Below are 20,945 nucleotides of genomic sequence, written 5' to 3'. Positions count from 1 at the left end.
GAGTCGATGTGCAGGGGTACTGGTTAGTCGAGGTAATTTGTTCATGTAGGTAAGGGTAAAATGACTATGCATAGATAATAGCAGCGAGATGCAGCAGTGTAAAAACAAGGGGGCGGGTCAATGTAAATAGTCCGGGTGGCCATTTGATTAATTGTTCAGCAGTCTTATGGCTTGGGGGTAGAAGCTGTTAAGGAGCCTTTTGGTCCTAGACCTGGCGCTCCGTAACCGCTTGCAGTGCGGTAGCAGAGGGAACAGTCTATGACTTGGGTGACTGGAGTCTTTGACATTTTTCAGGCCTTCCTCTGACACTGCCTAGTATATAGGTCCTGGATGGCAGGAAGCTTGGCCCCAGTGATGTACTGGGCCTAAGACACTACCCTCTGTATCAATCAAATTTATTTATATAGCCCTTCGTACATCAGCTGATATCTCAAAGTGCTGTACAGAAACCCAGCCTAAAACCCCAAACAGCAAGCAATGCAGGTGTAGAAGCCTTATGGTCAGATGCTGAGTAGTTGCCATACCAGGCAATGATGCAACTGGTCAGGATGCTCTCGATGGTGCAGCTGTAAAACTTTGAGGATCTGGGGACCCATGCCTTTTCCTGAGGGGAAAAGGTGTTGTCTTGCCCTCTTCATGACTGTCTTGGTGTGTTTGGACCATGATAGTTCATTGGTGATGTGGACACCAAGGACCTTTAAACTCGACCCTCTCCTCTACAGCCCCGTCGATGTTAATGGGGGTCTGCTCAGCCCGCCTTTTCCTGTAGTCCACGATCAGCTGCTTTGTCTTGCTCACATTGAATTAGAGGTTGTTGTCCTGGCACCACACTGCCAGGTCTCTGACCTCCTCCCTATAGGCTGTCTCATCATTGTCTGTGATCAGGCCTATCACTGTTGTGTCATCAGCAGACTTAATGTTGTTGGAGTCTTGTTTGGTCACACAGTTGTGGGTTCACAGGGTGTACATGAGGGGACTAAGCACGCACCCCTGAGGGGCCCCCATGTTGAGGTTCAGCGTGGCAGATGTGTTGTTGCCTACCTGCACCACCTGGAGTCGGACCATCAGGAAGTCCAAGATCCAGTTGCAGAGGGGGAGGTGTTTAGTCCCAGGGTCCTTAGCTTAGTGATGAGCTCTGTGGGCACTATGGTGTTGAATACTGAGATGTAGCCAATGAACAGCAATCTCACATAGGTGTTGCTTTTGTCCAGGTGGGAAAGGGCAGTGTGGAGTGCGATTGAGATTGCGTCATCTGTGGATCTGTTGGGGCAGTATGTGAATTGCCATGTCTAGAAAGTTACATATTCAACCAGTGGCGGTTGGTGCCGTTTAAGATGATGGAGGATGATATTATTTCTATTACAGCATATGGGATGACAGTCATTCATATTCCATTCACCCAGCTCAATGTAACATCGATAGGTTTAAGCTACTACATGATACTTCAATTTTCCCTGTACGCATCATGAGTTTGCTACATCCTAGCCTATGAATGAAAGTTTACAACGTAGGTGCACACAGAAAGAATTTTGACTAATCAAGGTGACAGACATTCAATACCGCCTTGCACACGCTTGCCTGCATCTAGCTGATCTAGGGTGTAATCATTAGTCCAACAGTTGCAAATTAGAGTTTCTATTTGACAAAGTCAGGTATGTTTATCCCCGTTTTGTTCCGTTTGCTTCCATTTAAGAAAATGTTTTCAACAGTGTCTGCGGAATGAATACACCCCTGGTCACATGCAAACAGTTCACTTTCATAGCAGCCACATAAAAACAGCATGATCACTTTGCTCGTTTTATATATAATTCCTTCTCGCAATTATCTACGCGCTCTCCTCCTCTCACCTTCCCTTCGCTTGTGGACTTCATTGCACAACACATCAGCTGTCCAGGCGAAAAAACCTTTCCAAGCAAACCTTCACATCATGACCGTTAACCGCAACACACAGCCTACATTGTTGTCACGTCATAGGCAACTAGAATTAACGCTTTAGTAAACCCACTACAATCATGCAGTACAGTGTACAGTCAGAAAGCAGTTACACCGGCGGGCCAAGGTGGCAATAAATTAATAAAACCAAAGCTTACCTTGACTTGAACGACTTGAAGTGCTGGATAGCCATAGCCAGCTAGCTAATATAGGATCCCTCTGTTTGAGCCTGGTGTTTGAGTAAGCTAAACTAGCTAGCTGCAGTTGCTAGCTAAGTGAAAGTAAAAAAATATACAACCAAATATAGCTGTGTCTCTCTCACTCTCAGTCAACTACTCACCACTTTTTATGCACTGCAGTGCTTGCTAGCTGTAGCTTATGCTTTCAGTACTAGATTAATTCTCTGATCCTTTGATTGGGTGCACAACATCCCAGTTCATGCTGCAAGAGCTCTGATAGGTTGGAGGACGTCCTCCGGAAGTAGTCATAATTACTGTTTAAGTCTATGGAAGAGGATGAAAGACATGAGCCTCCTAGGTTTTGTATTGAAGTCAATGTACCCAGAGGACAGAAGCTAGCTGTCCTCCGGCTATACCGGCTACAACAGAGTGCTGCTGAGGCTACTGTAGTACTTCATTGCAGTGTGTTGAATCCTTTATTTGGTGATGGGAATATATTTAGTATAGTTTATCTAAAAAGGATAGCTTTGATTCATTATTTGTATTTTTATGAAATTCACTGAGGATGGCCCTCCCCTTCCTCCTCTGAGGAGCCTCCACTGTATTCAACATAGGACTACTTATCCTCTTGTTAAAAAAGATATATGTTGATAGTATTATTATTTTATGACATACTTGACTCGATAAAGAAAACTTCACTTGACCTGACTAGGGACAAACTGGTTTCTTGGATTCACTAGTTATATAATATAGAAAAACAGAGCAGAGAGTTCACCTCACACCTTGCTGCATTGGATTCACAACAGGAGCAGTCGGGAAGTAATGTGAAACCACAAAACGTACCCCCGTTAACTGGGTGCTGTTCATTAAACACGGTTTTGAAGTTCACGTTGCACCTCTGTTTCAAAGCGTTTCCTCCTGTCTTGTGCCTTCTGAACAGTCCCTATTGTGACTCCTCTCCTCCTCTCTTTCCCTTTCCCCTCCCTCCCCCTCTCATCCATCTCCCCTCTCATCCCTCCATCTCCCACCATCCCCCTTTCACCTTCTCTCTCTCTCATCCCTCTCCCCTCCATCACCCTCCATCCCTTTCTCCTTCTCTCTCCCGCTCCCTTCCTCATCTCCTTCCCTCTCCCACGCCCTCTCCCTCCCAGGTGGGATGGACTTCCTACGAGAAGGCCAGGCATCCCCAGTACCAGACTCTGGCCTCAGCTCCTCGTCCACCTCTTCCAGCCTCAGCCTGGGAGGCAGCACCTCCAACCTGCCCCATATCTCCTCCCAGGAGGCGGAGGAGCTGAAGAGCCCCTCAGAGACAGACGAGAAGACCAACAAGCTGATTGAGTTCCTCACCACCAGGTAGGTTGGCCACGGACCGAAGGACGTACAATACGACGGACATGCAGAGAGTCGGCCAGACAGACAAACAGGCAGTCGGCCAACCAGTCAGTCACATAGTATGTACCACTACCAACAGACAGACACTCGCACACGCATGCACAAACACACCGATTTGAGTGGAACACTAGAACTTCATTAGCTATTTATCCTGGCAAACGGAAATATAATTTGCAGGCATTCATCTTGAAGATTTTTTGTTATCGATATATGGCCATGCAATTTCATGTCAGTTTAATCAACTTGATGTCAGTGTGAGAGAACAGGGAGCCAACTCCTCACGTCATATGCCACCTAGTGGTCTAGTGTGGCTAACACAACAACAAACTTGTCATTGTTGAAGTAGCAACACCACTGGAGCTCCACTTTGCTTTCCCCTAAGTACAGTACTAGGATCAGTTCCTCTCCCATCCTAACCTTAACCATTAGTAAGGAAAATTCTAAACTGACCCAAGATCAGCGTCTAGGGGCAATTTCACCCTACTGGTATACTTCTGTTTGAATTATACATTTGTTATCCTCTCTATGATATCATAATCGTTTATAAAACAATTGTGTTATTGTTTTCCAGGGCCTGTGGCCCCATGTGGTGTCACGAAGCTATCTCACCCAAGAACCAGACCTCAAAAAGCACTGAGCAGCTTGTCAACTTTCTGCGTTATGTGGTGTCGGTGTTCAAAGAGTCCAAATCAGGTAATCCTAGCGCTATTCTACACCTTACCACACTACATGCTCATGCCGGAACCACTGCACTTCCTTTCACCTATTGCCTTGTAAAAGCTAGTCCGACTCCTAGACATCAGACGGTAGACATCAGTGTGCGCGTGTGTGTCTGCGCGCATGTATGTGTATTTGCGAACATGCATGTGTGTGTGCGTGCCTGCGTGCCCACGCTTTGTGCGTGTGTGTCTCATACCTCTCCTGTGTGGGCCAGACTTCCACCTGGAGCAGCAGTTGAGTGACATAGCTCTGCAGATGGGTCTGTGTAGCTTGTCACGCCACTACGCCGGGAGGTCCTTCCAGGTGGTTCGGGGGCTGCGGCAGCCGCTCTCGGCCCACGCCGTGTTCGACCTGCTCTCGCGACTGGTGGAGGTGGTGGGGGAGCACGGGGAGGAAGTACAGGTGTGTGTGGGCGGAGGGAACGGGGGAGTGTCTGTGTGTTCCTGTGTGTGTGTTGTCTGTCTGTGTGCGCGAGTGAGTGTGCGCGTGTGTGTGTGAGTGTGCGTGCGTGTGATGTGGGCTTGGATGGTTGTGCAGATACCCAGTTTTAATGTCCTCCTGCTCTTCTAGGGTTATGTTATGGAAGTGTTGCTCACCTTAGAGTCTGTGGTGGACAACCTGGCTGAATGTCTCAAGAACAATGACCTAATGGCTATCCTGAACAGGTTGGTTTGCAGATCACTTTAAAACAAATGTATTAACATGTAGCTAGATTGGGATATGGAGGGATACAGTACATAAATTGCGTTGCGAACGAACTGCTGCCTCCAGGGGCATGTGGTCTGGGGGCGGAAGCACTACCACTAGATCAGGTAATGGACCTTTATATTCGCCTGGAACCCACACTGTTCTGGCTGTAAGAATGGCTGTAATTACTGGCGTTATAAAACAAGACTAAGTCTGCAAATGGATCACCTTCAACCAATCCGAAGTCCAAATCTTTTGATGTTCTCCAAATGCAACATAAGCTAAACCCACCCACAGTTGCTAAGAGGACACTGATTGGACTAGCTACTTTCAAGCCTGTCCAAGTGCCCCTTTATTGGAGAAGGTTCAGACTGAATCAGTAGAGTGAACCAATAGTGAAACAGAAAGTAGTAGCTGCAGCAACAAATCACAATTTATTGGTCACATACACATGGTTAGCAAATGTTATTGAAAGTGTAGCGAAATGCTTGTGCTTCTAGTTCCGACAGTGTAGCAATATCTAACAATTCCACAACATTCCTAATGGAATAAGGAATGGAGAGGAATAAGAATATACAAAATGTAGTAGCTGTATCAACAGAGTTCACACATCTATTATCACTTACGACCTTACAACCCAGCACCCAAAGCTGTTTGTTCAAACAATTTAAAGTTGAGTACGCCAATCCTTTATTAGGTATTTGTATGGCAGGTTGTTAAGGGTTTCAACTCATCGCTAGTCTCTTATTGGCTCTCCAGGGCATCCTCCCCAGACTTCCTTACCAGTGGGAAGCTGGTGTCCAACAGGAAGAGCACGGGGCAGCTGAACCTGTTCCAGCAGGGTCTGGGGACAGCCGAGCGCAGCCGTCACCAGAGGAGCTACTCCGTCCCCAAGAGGTTTGGTGAGGCTGACTTCTCATCCGACCCTCCTCGCAGCGCTACACTGGACCGCGTCCAGGCCTGCACCCAGCAGGGAGGGCTGACCAAGAACCGCAGGTAGGGGACAGCAAGTAGCCAAGTAGACTACAGCACTTTTTATGAATCCTTTCATTTGGCATCTCCCAGTCGGTTTGAGGTCATGTTCATAAGGATACACCTTGGTAAAACGTTTGAAAATTTGGCAAAGGCTTGGGGGTGCCACAAGGGGCATCTATTGGGATAGAAAGCCTAAAATAAATAAACGCATTACTCTCCTCCGCAGTCCGTCCTCTTCCAAAGAGCCCCCGAGTGACCCAGCCAACGTCAACCACCCGTCCAACCTGCTGGCCACCATCTTCTGGGTTGCTGTGTCCCTGATGGAGTCAGACTTTGAGTTTGAGTACCAGATGTCCCTGCGGCTGCTCCTCAAGCTATTGGCCCACGTGGCCCTGGACAAGCAGGAGAACAGGGAGCGGCTGGAGAAGTTGCAGGGCCAGCTGAGGTGGAGTGGCTTCGCCGGACTCCAGCAGCTGCTCCTCAAGGGCTTCACGTCCACTTCCACCACCGACCTCACCCTGCACATCTTCTGCCAGCTCACGCCTGTCTCGCGGGTGCCCGTGGTGGACACCTCACAAGCCATAGGTATGTTATCTGTAGTCCCGTGTGACTCAATTGGTAAAGCATGGCACTTGCAACGATATGGTAAAGGCTTAAATTTCAGCTTGCGGAACCCATATTATAAATGCATGACTGGAAGTCTCTTTGGATACCATGTCTGCTAATTGGTATATACAGTATGTACGGTGGAGTCTGAAATAATCGACACCCTTGATAAAGATAATGACTGAATAAAATAAATAATCCTAGTACTGAGCTACAGTTGAAGTCGGAAGTTTACATACACCTTAGCCAAATACATTTAAACTCAGTTTTTCACAATTCTTGACAGTAAACATTCCCTGTTTCAGGTCAGTTAGGATCACCGCTTTATTTGAAGAATGTGAAATGTCAGAATAATATTAGAGAGAATGATTTATTTCAGCTTTTATTTCTTTCATCACATTCCCAGTGGGTCGGAAGTTTACATACACTCAATTAGAATTTGGTAGTATTGCCTTAAACAATTTAAACTTGGGTCAAACATTTCAGGTAGCCTTCCACAAGCTTCCCACAATAAGTTGGGTGAATTTTGGCCCATTCCTCCTGACAGAGCTGGTGTAACTGAGTCAGGTTTGTAGGCCTCCTTGCTGTGACCGACCAGCTCAAATCGGTCTTATGGATCAAAATTTGAAATTGTGTTTTTTACATTGGATGAAAGTAGAGACTTAGAGCTACAAAATGGTATATCATACACTACAGTTGAGGAACATAGGGAAAGTAATTTTGCTTTGAACTTGTTAACCCACTTTTGAGTGTTTTTGTACTAATGGAGAGCCCTTCTTTGTCTACAGCCATTCAGCATTGTTCACATCTTCTTAAGCTTTAGCCAAATTCATCTCTGGTTGATCCGAGCGTTCTGTACAAACAGCAGTCAAGCACCCAAGCTAACTTGCTAGCTACAGTACCAGTCAGAAGTTTTGACACCTTATTTTGTATATTTTCTACATTGTAAAATAATAGTAAAGACATCAAAACTATGAAATAACACATATGGAATCATGAATATATAATACATTTTATATTTGAGATTCTTCAAAGTAGCCACCCTTTGCCTTGATGACAGCTTTGCACACTCTTGGCATTCTCTCAACCAGCTTCATGAGGTAGTCACCTGGAATGCATGTCAATTAACAGGTGTGCCTGTTAATTGAATTTCTTTCCACCTTATTCATTCCACCTTACCTGATTTGAGCCAATCAGGTGTGTTGTGACAAGGTAGGGGTGGTATACAGAAGGTAGCCCTATTTGGTTAAAGACCAAGTCCATATTATGGCAAGAACAGCTCAAATAATTACATCATTACTTTAACCTGTTGCGTCGAGCAATCCCGTATCCTGGAGCGTAATTATAGCCTCAAGCTCATTACCATAACGCAACGTTAACTATTTTTGAAAATCGCAAATGAAATAAATATTGGCTCACAAGCTTAGCCTTTTGTTAACAACACTGTCATCTCAGATTTTCAAAATATGCTTTTCAACCATAGCTACACAAGCATTTGTGTAAGAGTATTAATAGCTAGCATAGCATTAAGCCTAGCATTCAGCAGGCAACATTTTCACAAAAACAAGAAAAGCATTCAAATAAAATAATTTACCTTTGAAGAACTTCAGATGTTTTCAATGAGGAGACTCTCAGTTAGATAGCAAATGTTCAGTTTTTCCCAAAATATAATTTGTGTAGGAGAAATCGCTCCGTTTTGTTCATCACGTTTGGCTAAGAAAAAAAATGAAAATTCAGTCATTACAACGCCGAACTTTTTTCCAAATGAACTCCATAATATCGACAGAAACATGGCAGACGTTGTTTAGAATCAATCCTCAAGGTGTTTTTCACATATCTATTCGACGATAAGTCATTCGTGGCAGTTTGGTTTCTCCTCTGAAGCAAATGGTAAAATACACGCAGCTGGAGATTACGCAATAATTGCAACGGAGGACACCAACCGGAGCACCTGGTAAATGTAGTCTCTTATGGTCAATCTTCCAATGATATGCCTACAAATACGTCACAATGCTGCAGACACCTTGGGGAAACGACAGAAAGTGTAGGCTCATTTCTTGCGCATTCACAGCCATATAAGGAGACATTGGAACAAAGTGCATTCAAAATCTGGGGCATTTCCTGTTTGAAATTTCATCTTGGTTTCGCCTGTAGCATCAGTTCTGTGGCACTCACAGATAATATCTTTGCAGATTTGGAAACGTCAGAGTGTTTTCTTTCCAAAGCTGTCAATTATATGCATAGTCGAGCATCTTTTCGTGACAAAATATCTTGTTTAAAACGGGAATGTTTTTTTATCCATAAATTAAAAGAGCGCCCCCTATATCCAAGAAGTTAAGACATGAAGGTCAGTTAATGCGGAAAATGTCAATAACTTTCAATGTTTCTTCTAGTGCAGTCATGAAAACCATCAAGCGCTATGATGAAACTGGCTCTCATGTGGACCGCCACAGGAAAGGAAGACCCAGAGTTACCTCTGCTGTAGAGGATAAGTTCATAAGAGTCACCAGCTTCAGAAATTGCATCTCAACATCAACTGTTCAGCTTCTCAACATCAACTGTTCTGTGGAGACTGCTTGAATCAGGCCTTCATGGTCGAATTCCTGCAAAGAAACCACTACTAAAGGACGGACACCAATAAGAAGAAGAGACTTGCTTGGTCCAAGAAACATCAGCAATGGACATTAGACCGGTGGACATTTGTCCTTTGGTCTGAGTCCAAATTTTAGATTTTTGGTTCCAACCGCTGTGTCTTTGTGAGACGCAGAGTAGGTGAACGGATGATCGCTGCATGTGTGGTTCCCACCGTGTAGCACGGAGGAGGAGTGATGGTGCTTTGCTGCTGACACTGTCAGTGATTTATTTAGAATTCAAGGCACACTTAACCAGCATGGCTACCACAGCATTCTGCAGTGATACACCATCCCATCTGGTTTCCTCTTAGTGGGACTATAATTTGTTTTTAAACAGGACAATGACCCAACACACCTCCAGGCTGTGTAAGGGCTATTTGACCAAGAAGGAGAGTGATTGAGTGCTACATCAGATGACCTGGCCTCCACAATCCAGCCAGCCTCCACCCAATTGAGATGGTTTGGGATGTTGGACACATCATGGATGGACTAGTCTCCTGTCGGATGCCGTGGTTGCCCTCGGTTGCCCTATATTCAAACGGCTCTCCTGTGAAGTACTGACCCGCAACATAAGCCTAGTTTCCTGAAACGGGTGACATGTTTTTATTAAAGTTTTCCAAAATGTATATCAATGTAAGTACAAAGACTTTACCATATCCCAACCACCTTTACTCCCTTCACACATCCAACCCCTCCCTACCTGTCCATCCTACCTCATTCCACAAAATAAAATGATCAATAGAAGTGGAGATAACATTACAGAAGTTTGCATCAGACATGAGAAGAGAATTGAATCTCCAACAGAGAGGAGTATGAGTTTGTCGAGGGCTAAAGGTCCATGGTCAGAAATTACAATGGGAAATATTCAGAAGAGGTGACATTTGGAAGTAAATTATGATCAATAAAGAAATAGTCAATACGAGAAAAATAATGGTGTACATGTGAAAAGAAAGAATACTCTCTTGCCTGGGGATTCTGAAATCTCCAGGGATCTGTACACCCATTCTGAACCATAAAATATGAGAAGGACTTTGACATAGCAGAAGGAGACATATTTCTGGGTTTGGAGCGGTCTAAAGCCTGGCTAATAACACAATTCAGATCCCCGCCTATTATCAAAAGATGGGTGTTCAGAGAAGGGATTTTCCCCAGCAACCCATTTAACATTCAGCATATATATTGACCAGTACTGCAAGAGTTTGCCAAATGGTGCCAATTATTATTAAATGTCTCCCATTACTTTCTGAAGTGTGTTATTTTACTAACCAAAATTGCAACCCCTCTGGCTATGGAGTTAAAGTCTGAATGGAAAACCTGCCTAAACCTGGAGTTTTGTAGCATTGAGTGATCTTTAATGAGCAAATGGGTCTCTTGTAGAAATACCCCATCTGCTTTTAGCTTTTTCAAAGGGGAGAAAACCTCTTGACAGAATTATTCATTGTTTTAGTATTCCAAGATAAAAACTTTATAGAATTAGGCCTACCTATTCACCATCTAAAATATTGAAAGGAAAAAAGATAAAGATAAAATAGAGAACTGATGAAAAATGCAACAAAGTGTGTGTATATATATATATATATATATATATATATTATTATTATTATATTTTATCAAATAAAAAGAAAAGAAACAAAAGGTCCCCCTCCCCTTTCACCCAAACCCAAAGTCTCCTTCCTCAGCGAATGGAATGCTTTGATGCATATGAATAAACAGAAAACCTTCCTATCCTAACACGGAGAGGCTCCGTAGCACAAACAGTGAAATACATTTGAAAAGGCATTCACAAAACGGAAAAGTAGGTCAACAGATGGTGCCGACAGATAGGGCAGCTGTGCTTCTAGCTGCTAGGCAACTTTGCAGTATATATTTTTTGTGTGTTATTTCTTACATTATTATCCCAGAAATGTCTTTGTGTTATTACATACAGCCGGGAAGAACTTTTGAATATCAGAGCGGCTGTAACTCACCAGCATTACGACCAGTTCATACTCCCCAGAGCAATTGAACTTATCCCAGAGGCTGATCCAAAAAAAAGCCGGCGTAGAGGAGGTATTCGGAGTGGACTTTTAGTCCGACTCATGAGGCACGCACACCACCCACCGCTTCCTGGTATGTTACTCACTAATGTTCAGTCTCTGGATAATAAAGTTGACAAGCTCAGGGTTGTAACATACTCTGTTTCACGGAAACATGGCTCTCTCGGGATATACTGTATGAGTCCGTACAGCCAGTTGAGTTCTCAGTTCATTGCGCAGACAGGAATAAATATCTCTCCCGGAAGAAGCAGGGGTTTTCATGATTGACCACTCATGGTGTGATTGTGATAACATACAGGAACTCAAGTCCTTTTGTTCACCCGACCTAGAATACCTCACAATCAAATGCCAACCGTATTACCTCCCAAGAGAATTATCTTCGGTTATAGTAACTGCCTTGTATATTCCCCCTCAAGCCGATACCACGGCGGCCCTCAAGGAACTTCACTGGACTTTATGCAAACTGGAAACCACATATCCCGAGGCCGCATTTATTGTAGCTGGGAATTTAAACAAAGCAAATTTGAGGAAAATGCTACCGAAGTTCTATCAACACATTGACTGTAGTACTTGCGCTGCTAAAAACACTCGACCACTGCTACTCCAATGTCCGGGATGCCTACAAGGCTCTCCCCCGCCCTCCCTTAGGCTAATCTGATCACGACTCCATTTTGCTCCTCCCTTCCTATCGGCAGAAACACAAAAAGGAAGTACCCATGCTAAGGACTATTCAACGCTGGTCTGACCAATCGGAATCCACGCTTCAAGATTGTTTTGATCACGCGGACTGGGATATGTTCTGGGCGGCCTCTGAGAATAACATTGACGAATACACGGATACGGTGACTGAGTTTATCAGGAAGTGTATTGGAGATGTTGTACCCACTGTGACTATTAAACCTACCCTAACCAGAAACCATGGATAGATGGCAGCAGTGCGCAAAATTTAATGCGCGAACCACCACATTTAACCATGGCAAGGTGACTGGGAGTATGGCCGAATAAAACAGTGTAGTTATTCCATCCGTATGCCAATCAAACAGGCAAAACGTCAGTATAGAGACAAAGTGGAGACGCTATTCAACGGCTCAGACACAAGACGTATGTGGCAGGGTCTATAGACAATCACGGACTATAAAGGGAAAACCAGCCATGTTGCGGACACCGACGTCTTGCTTCCAGACAAGCTAAACACCTTCTTCGCCCGCTACCAAGGGACTGTGGACTCTCCTTTCTCCATGGCCGACATGAGTAAGCCATTTAAGCGTGTTAACCCTCGCAAGGCTGCCGGCCCAGACGGCATCCCTAGCCGCGTCCTCAGAGCACGCGCAGACCAGCTGGCTGGAGTGTTTACGGACATTTTCAATCTCTCCCTATCCCAGTCTGCTGTCCCCACATGCTTCAAGATTTCCACCATTGTTCCTGTACCCAAGAAAACAAAGGTAACTGACTATTGCCCTGTAGCACTCACTTCTGTCATCATGAATTGCTTTGAGAGACTAGTCAAGGATCATATCACCTCCACCCGACCTGTCGCCCTAGACCCACTCTAATTTGCATACTGCCCCAATAGATCCACAGACGATGCAATCGCCATCATACTGCACACTGCCCTATCCCATCTGGACAAGAGGAATACCTATTCAACACCGTAGTACCCTCCAAGCTCATCATTAACCTTGTGGCCCTGGGTCTGAACCCCGCCCTGTGCAACTGGTTCCTGGACTTCCTGATGGGCCGCCACCAGGTGGTGAAGGAAGGAAACAACACGTGCACTTCGCTGATCCTCAACACTGGGGCCCCACAAGGGTGTTTGCTCAGCCCCCTCCTGTACTCCCTGTTCACCCAACTCAATCATCAAGTTTTGTTGACACAACAGTTGTAGGCCTGATTACCAACAATGTCGTGACAGCCTACAGGGAGAAGGTCAGGTCCCTGGGAGTGTGGTGCCAGGAACATAACCTCTCACTCAATGTCAACAAAACAAGTGTCTGTACATGTATGAATGATTAATGGGGCGTAGTAAAGGGGTCAAAAGTCCTTCAGTAAGTATCTAGATGAAAAAACTAAAAAAGGAAAGCTCTGCAAAAGCCTGGATTTGTAGCCATGCATTACTTCGCTAGCCATCTAGCCAAATAAAAAAGACCTCCCAAACGTGTAGCTTTAATAACAACCACACAAGACAGTAGTCATCATTTTTATCAGAGTTCAATGGTGTTTCTGCAGAGTAGCAACAGGGGGAAAAAAGCCCTGCTGTAAAAATCAAAACATCTCTTCGACTTGGAAGGTAGGCTAGACTAGGCTATGCATGCTACCTGGCAAAAGAGTAGGTCATAGATCCAATATATCAGAAGTGACTGTTGAACCAACGCTTGGCATCCTCGTGGGAGTCAAACTTTAGCCTTCCCTCCGGTATGTTGAACGTGGAGACGAGCAGGGGAGCAGAGTGAGAATTTCTCTTCTGATAAAGGTTGCGTTTCACATCGAGGAATTTAGCTCTCTTCTTGGTGACACTCGAGCTGAGGTCAGGAAAGATGAACACCTTGCATCCACAGAAGTGTAGCTGGTCTCTGCCCTGCCTCTGGAGGATGTGCTCCTTGTCACAGTTGTAGTGAAAACAGACGATAAACACTCTAGGCTTGGCGTTGTCATCTCCGCCAGCTGGGGCTATGGACCCCCAGCACCTTATGGTTATCGTAGCTCAGACGGGCGACCGTTCTCTCAAGGGCTACTATGTGTTTATGGTAGTCACACAAGTCATGTTCAAAGCCGTCAAGTCAGTGGCCTTGTTCATCCACAGCAGCTCGGACACCAAGGACAGCAGTGAAGGGGGTCAGAGCAGCATCGATGGCAGTTTTCAGCTGAGTGGCAATGGTAGCTGTAATTTCCGAGATCAGAACCGTACGGAGGTTCTGAAAATCTGTGTGGAGTGTGACCGCATGAGACTCCGTATCGGTTGGACTGGAGTCGGCGCCATTACCATTCACGTTTGCCATCGAGGTTCAAACGTTAGTGACAGGTCTTCTGCTCCTCAGATCGTGTGACATTTGAATCAAAAAGATAACTTACAAATTCATCACTCGAATGTGATATGTAAGAAAGTGAAATGCAAAGTACAAATTTGGCTAAATTAACTCATGCGTAGGAGCCTCGTCCAAGAGCGTCTTCTTCGTTCACATGCTCAGCCGCGTCAGTTGGTTCTTTGTGTCTGTCTCTCATTTCATGCCGTCACTGTAGCACTTTGATTTTCTTTCAATAAAAAGCGAGTTATAAATGAAATATTGTTATTAATTATTATTTATCATTTTTGAGTGAAATGGAAGCCCTATTTCTCTTGTTCCCCAGGTTTTCCTCTGAACGTTCTCTGTCTGCTGCCACATCTGGTCCAGAACTTCGACGGCCCATCCCAGTTCTGTAAAGACGTGGCGCAGAGAATAGCTCAGGTTAGTCTCCTCGTCAACTTTCCAGTCAATGTGCGTTATTTAATAGATAAACGAGGACTTTACACATGCAAAATGAGGTGAAATAGGTCAATTTTCTCCAGAAATTAAGTCTATATAAAGTATATAAATGTACTCTTGGTCATTTTGGAATTGAATTCATGTCAATCTAATTCATTATTTATGATTCATTGCCAATATGTACCGTAAATATTTAGTATTTGATTTCTGCTTGGATGGCCAGGTATGCTTAGAGGAGAAGAATTCGAAACTGTCCAACTTGGCCCATGTGATGACCCTGTACAAAACACACTCGTACACCCGGAACTGCTTCTCCTGGGTCAACGTCGTCTGTCGCTATCTCCACGAGGCCTTCTCCGAGATCACCCTCAACATGGTCACTTACATGGCCGAGGTCTGTATGGCTGTTCTATGGATAACCATACTCCTCTTAAGCCTGATTCACACTATAGGGCCAAACCAATCCAGTTCAAGACGAACTGTACAGGGCTGGCCTGGTTAGTTGCTGGAACCGTGCAGGAAAGGACAATGTGAGAAGAAAATATCTGAGCCAGTATAGTGCTGTTCAGGTCAGCCCTATAGTGTGAATTATCCTTAAGAGTTTCTGATGCATAAATTAAGTTTCTCCTCGAGTAATATGGATCAATGGATTAAATCGATCAATGTAGGGCTAACCATCCATTTCAGACTGTGTCATTAACTGTGAGTGTGTTCTGATTGGCCAGTTGTTGGAGAAGGGTCTACCCAGCATGCAGCAGACCTTGCTCCAGATCATCTACAGCCTGCTGAGTCACATGGACCTGTCAGTCATTCAGGCCAAGCCATTCAATATGGAGGTCCTCAAGACCATTGAGAAGTTTGTCCAGGTGAGAGGAACATGACGTTGTTATTAGTGAAATAATACGTTTTGAAGTTGAGGACTTCTCCCCTCCTGACTGACGGGCCATTTCAAGATGGCTAAAGCCTCTGCTGACCTTGTGTTTAGCCAAGCTGACAGCAGCTAGCTCGCATAGCTTGGAGATAGCTGCAGCTGGCTAGCCTATCTAGCTGATATTTCTCTGTCAAATCCATTATGGAAGATACTGTAGCAAGAGCCAGTGTCTGGATTTAGTTTCCTAACACAATCGTTCTACAACATCTTGCTATGAAAGTAGCTTGCAACTTAGTATCAAATGTTCATCATGTTGTGTTAAAACATGTTACTATGAAAACGGTATCAACTGCGACTTGAATGCCCGCTCTTAAGTCAGCTCTGCTGTTTTACATCACAATATACTACATATAACTGGCTAGTTGTGTCTTGTCTCGTCTCCCCTTAAGTCAGCTGTTAGATCCTTGACGGAACTACTGATGTCCCTACAGGTGTAGGCTAACGTAAACTAACTCACTCTTGTTACATCGCCTTGGTCCGTACAATTGACCTTATTTTAGCGCCCAAAAAACGTAATACTTCCAGATCGACTGTAATGTCAATACCATTGTAAAGCACAATTTCTCCCCTTTCCAACAAAATCATTGACGAGACCTCCACGATGCCCGTTTCTGCATGATTCAAGAAGGCAATGAGCTCCGTCGAGTCTTTTTAAAAATGGCAGGTGGGGAAGCAAACTAATGTGTGATAGTGAGAAGGGGAATGTCGTGTGGGGAAATGGCTTTTTTTCACTCGATCTGTCCAACTTATCACCTTATCGCCTTCTAAATGTAAATAAAACACTATAAAGAGTTTATATAATGTGTCATGAATTGGGTTTTTAGGGCGGTGCTAAAGTGATCTTCAGAAGTAAACATTGGCTTTTGAGAGTCATGATCGCTTGCGGTGACGACGCAAAAAATGACTAGGTATCCCCCCTTACCCCCGTCACTGTCCATTTCCTGTTTTTAAACGATGAGAGAAGTGCTACACCTGGTGGAGAGATTGTAAGACAGCAATAGTTGCTTTACGCGTGCTGTACTTTACGGCATGAAACGTCACGATGTAACGCATGGTCCATTTTTTTCAACTTTTCTCCAATACTATAAAGCCATTACCATGTTGATCAATGCTTGAATAGAAACGTAATTCACACCCCAGACTTAAGTCAACACAGTCGCTACAGTCCCATTAGTTTTCTTTGCAGCCTCATTTGAATGTCGCGGTTGCGCACATTTGTACGGAATGGGGTGAGTTTACGTTACATGTGGACATTGCACAAACAATGCCCAGATTTAATGTAGATACATTTATCTACTACAAATGTATGAGTGTGTTTCTGTTACAAAGACAAATCATTTTATGTTGTAAATATCATATTGATGCGCTTACAAAGACAGTATGCCTACACATACCTAGCAAATACAAATAAGTTGTGTATAGAGTACAACTAGAATGGCATTCTATTTGTCTATTTGGCCAAATCTAAGGATTTGGCTGTCTAACCATATACTGACATGCACAGCTCTCTGGGTGAGGTTCTGTCTTCAAGTCTCCAGTGGGTGATGAAATTCTTCCATCTATGTAATGTATTACAGGTTATGGACAATGTAGTCAGGTGGCAGGACAAGTGGAGTGCATGACAATCCTGGATATGACAGAGTGTGTCTCAACCCATGGGTCCATCAGGCAGAGTTTAATAACTACAGGCAAATAGTGGAATTATGTGGAATTATGTTTTTAAAAATGTTTATAAATAAATAAAAATGACAAGCTAAAATGTCTTGAGTCAATATGTATTCAACCCCTTTGTTATGGTAAGCCTAAATATGTTTAGGAGTAAAAATAAGCTTCACATAATATATATTTTTTAAATTGCCAAAATGACATACCCAAGTCTAACTGCCTGTAGCTCAGGACCTGAAGCAAGGATATGCATATTCTTGATACCATTTGAAAGGAAACACTTTTTGTGGAAATGTTAAATTAATGCGGAGAATATAACGCGTTAGATCTGGTAAAGGATAATACAAAGAAAAAAAACACGTGCTTTTTTGTATTTCTTTTGCACCATCTTTGAAATGCAAGAGAAAGGCCATAATGTATTATTCCAGCCCAGTGTCAATTTAGATTTTGGCAACTAGTTTTAGACTGATCCAATGAACCATTGCATCACTGTTCAAAATGTTATATCAAGGCTGCCCAAATGTACCTAATTGGTTTATTAATACATTTAATACATAACTGTGCACTCCTCTCAAACAATAGCATGGTATTATTTCACTGTAATAACTACTATAAATTGAACAGTGCAGTTAGATTAACAAGAATTTAAGCTTTCTGCCAATATCAGACCTCGCTTCGAGTCCTTAGGAAACTCTACAATGTATTATTTCATACATTGTTACCCCAGGCAATCTTAAGTCTTATTACATACAGCCGGGAATAACTATTGGATTTAAGAGCGACGTCAATTTACCAACATTACGACCAGGAATAAGACTTTCCCGAAGCGGATGCTCTGTTTGGACCACCACCCAGGACAATGGATCTAATCCCAGAAGTCGACCCAAAACAACGACGCCGCAGGTGGAGCGACCTCCTGGTCAAGCTCCGTAGACGCGCAAATCGCCCAATGCTCCCGAGTATACGTCTCGCCAATGTTCAGTCTCTTGACAACAAGGTAGACGAAATTTGAGCAAGGTTTGCCTTCCAGAGAGACATCAGAGATTGTAGCCATGTTTCCGTAAAAGAGAGAATGTTATCTCGGGATATGTTGTTGGAATTGGTTCAGCCACCGGGCTTCTCCATGCATCGCGCCGACAGAGATGATTAACGACTCATGGTGTAATCATAACAACATAACAACATACAGGACCTCAAGTCCTTCTGCTCTCCCAACCTAGAATTCCTTACAATCAAATGCCGGCCATATTACCTTCCAAGAGAATTCACATCACTTATCGTCACAGCTGTGTACATTCCCCCACAAGCAGACACCACAACGGCCCTCAAGAAACTTCACTGGGCTCGATGTAAACTGGAAACCATATATCCTGAGGGTGCATTTATTGTAGCTGGGGACTTTAACAAAGCAAATTTGAGAACAATGCTACCTAAATTCTATCAACATATTGATTGTGTTACTTGCGGGGTAATACACTCGATCACTGCTATTCTAACTTCCGCAATGCATACAAAGCCCTCCCCCACCCTCCCTTCGGCAAATCCGACCACAACGCCGTCTTGCTCCTACCGTCTTATAGGAAGAAACTCAAACAGGATGTACCAGTGACGAGAACCATTCAACGCTGGTCTGACCAATCGGAAGCCACGCTTCAAGATTGTTTTGATCACACGGACTGGGATATGTTCCGGTCAGCCTCAGAGAACAACCTCTCACTCAACGTCAACAAAACAAAGGAGATGATTGTGGACTTCAGGAGGCTGAAGAAATTTGGCTTGGCACCCAAAACCCTGGCAAACTTTTACAGATGCACAATCGAGAGCATCCTGTATCGCAGCCTGGTACGCCCTCAACCTCTCCAGAGGGTGGTGCACAACGCATCACCGGGGGCAAACTACCTGTCCTCCATGATACCTACAGCACCCAATGTCACAGGAAGACCAAAAAGATCGTCAAGGACATCAACCACCCGAGCCACTGCCCGTTGACACTGCTACCATCCAGAAGTCGAGGTCAGTATATGTGCATCAAAGCTGGGACCGAGAGACTGAAAAACAGCTTATATCTCAAGGCCATCAGACTGCTAAACAGCAATAACTAACTCAAGAGGCTGCTGCCTACATTAAAGTCCATGGAGAATAAGAACACCTCCTCCCAGCTGCCCACTGCACTGAGGATAGGAAACACTGTCACCACCGATAAATCCACAATAATTGAGAATTTCAAGAAGCATTTTTCTACGGCTGGCCATGCTTTCCACCTGGCTACCCCTACCCCGGTCCACAGCACTGTACCCCCCACAGCAATTCGCCCAAGCCTTCTCCATTTTCTCCTTCTCCCAAATCCAGTCAGCTGATCTTCTGAAAGAGCTGCAAAATCTGGACCCCTACAAATCAGCCGGGCTAGACAATCTGGACCCTTTCTTTCTAAAATGATCTGCCGAAATTGTTGCAACCCCTGTTACTAGCCTGTTCAACCTCTCTTTCGTGTCGTCTGAGATTCCCAAAGATTGGAAAGCAGCTGTGGTCATCCCCCTCTTCAAAGGGGGAGACACTCTTGACCCAAACTGCTACAGACCTATATCTATCCTACCCTGCCTTTAACGCCTTCGAAAGCCAAGTCAACAAACAGATTACCGACCATTTCGAATCCCATCATACCTTCTCCGCTATGAAATCTGGTTTCAGCTGGTCATGGGTGCACCTCAGCCATGCTCAAGGTCCTAAACGATATCTTAACCACCATCGATACGAGACAATACTGTGCAGCCGTATTCATTGATCTGGCCAAGGCTTTCGACTCTGTCAATCACCACATCCTCATCGGCAGACTCTATAGCCTTGGTTCGTCAAATGATTGGCTCTCCTGGTTCACCAACTACTTTTCTGATAGAGTTCAGTGTGTCAAATCGGAGGGCCTGTTGTCCGGGCCTCTGGCAGTCTCTATGGGAGTGCCTCAGGGTTCAATTCTTGGATCGATTCTCTTCTCTGTATACATCAATGATGCTGCTGGTGAGTCTCTGATCCACTTCTACGCAGACGACACCATTCAGTATACTGCTGGCCCTTCTTTGGACACTGTGTTAACAACTCTCCTTCCGTGGCCTCCAATTGCTCTTAAATACAAGTATAACTAAATGCATGCTCTTCAACCGATCGCTGCCTGCACCTGCCCGCCCGTCCAACATCACTGCTCTGGACGGTTCTGACTTAGAATATGTGGACAACTACAAATACCTAGGTGTCTGGTTAGACTAAACTCTCCTTCCAGACTCACACCAAACATCTCCAATCCAAAGTTAATCTAGAATTGGCTTCCAATTTCGCAATAAAGCATCCTTCTCTCATGCTGCCAAATATACCCTTGTAAAACTGACCATCCTACCGTTCCTCGACTTCGGCGATGTCATTTACAAAATAGCCTCCAATACCCTACTCAATAAATTGGATGCAGTCTATCACAGTGCCATCCGTTTTGTCACCAAAGCCCCATATACTACCCACCACTGCAACCTGTACGCTCTCGTTGGCTGGCCCTCGCTTCATACTCGTCGCCAAACCCACTGTCTCCAGGTCATCTACAAGACCCCCTTTTCTCAGCTCGCTGGTCACCATAGCAGCACCCACCTGTAGCACGCGCTCCAGCAGGTTTATGTCTCCGGTCACCCCCAAAACCAATTCTTCCTTTGGCTGCCTCTCCTTCCAGTTCTCTGCTGCCAATGACTGGA

At 44.5% G+C, this 20,945-nt stretch overlaps 1 protein-coding gene across 6 annotated transcripts in view; it reads left to right on the top strand.

Annotated features, from left to right (window-relative positions):
- LOC109906299 (protein furry homolog) overlaps positions 1-20,945 on the top strand; it is a 221,761-nt gene that overhangs the window by 139,639 nt on the left and 61,177 nt on the right. For all 6 annotated transcript variants that reach the window (XM_031790359.1, XM_031790358.1, XM_031790357.1 and 3 more), the window contains exons 41-49: positions 3,263-3,464; positions 4,075-4,196; positions 4,438-4,625; positions 4,794-4,888; positions 5,670-5,906; positions 6,112-6,470; positions 14,506-14,603; positions 14,845-15,015; positions 15,347-15,487. In XM_031790359.1, the coding sequence (XP_031646219.1) occupies positions 3,263-3,464; positions 4,075-4,196; positions 4,438-4,625; positions 4,794-4,888; positions 5,670-5,906; positions 6,112-6,470; positions 14,506-14,603; positions 14,845-15,015; positions 15,347-15,487 (1,613 nt within the window). The remainder of the gene's footprint in view (positions 1-3,262; positions 3,465-4,074; positions 4,197-4,437; positions 4,626-4,793; positions 4,889-5,669; positions 5,907-6,111; positions 6,471-14,505; positions 14,604-14,844; positions 15,016-15,346; positions 15,488-20,945) is intronic.

Source organism: Oncorhynchus kisutch, linkage group LG15 (assembly GCF_002021735.2).
Source record: "Oncorhynchus kisutch isolate 150728-3 linkage group LG15, Okis_V2, whole genome shotgun sequence".
Lineage (NCBI taxonomy): Eukaryota > Metazoa > Chordata > Actinopteri > Salmoniformes > Salmonidae > Oncorhynchus > Oncorhynchus kisutch.
The sequence above is the reverse complement of the archived record's forward strand: the minus strand, read 5'-3'. Positions and strand labels throughout refer to the sequence as shown.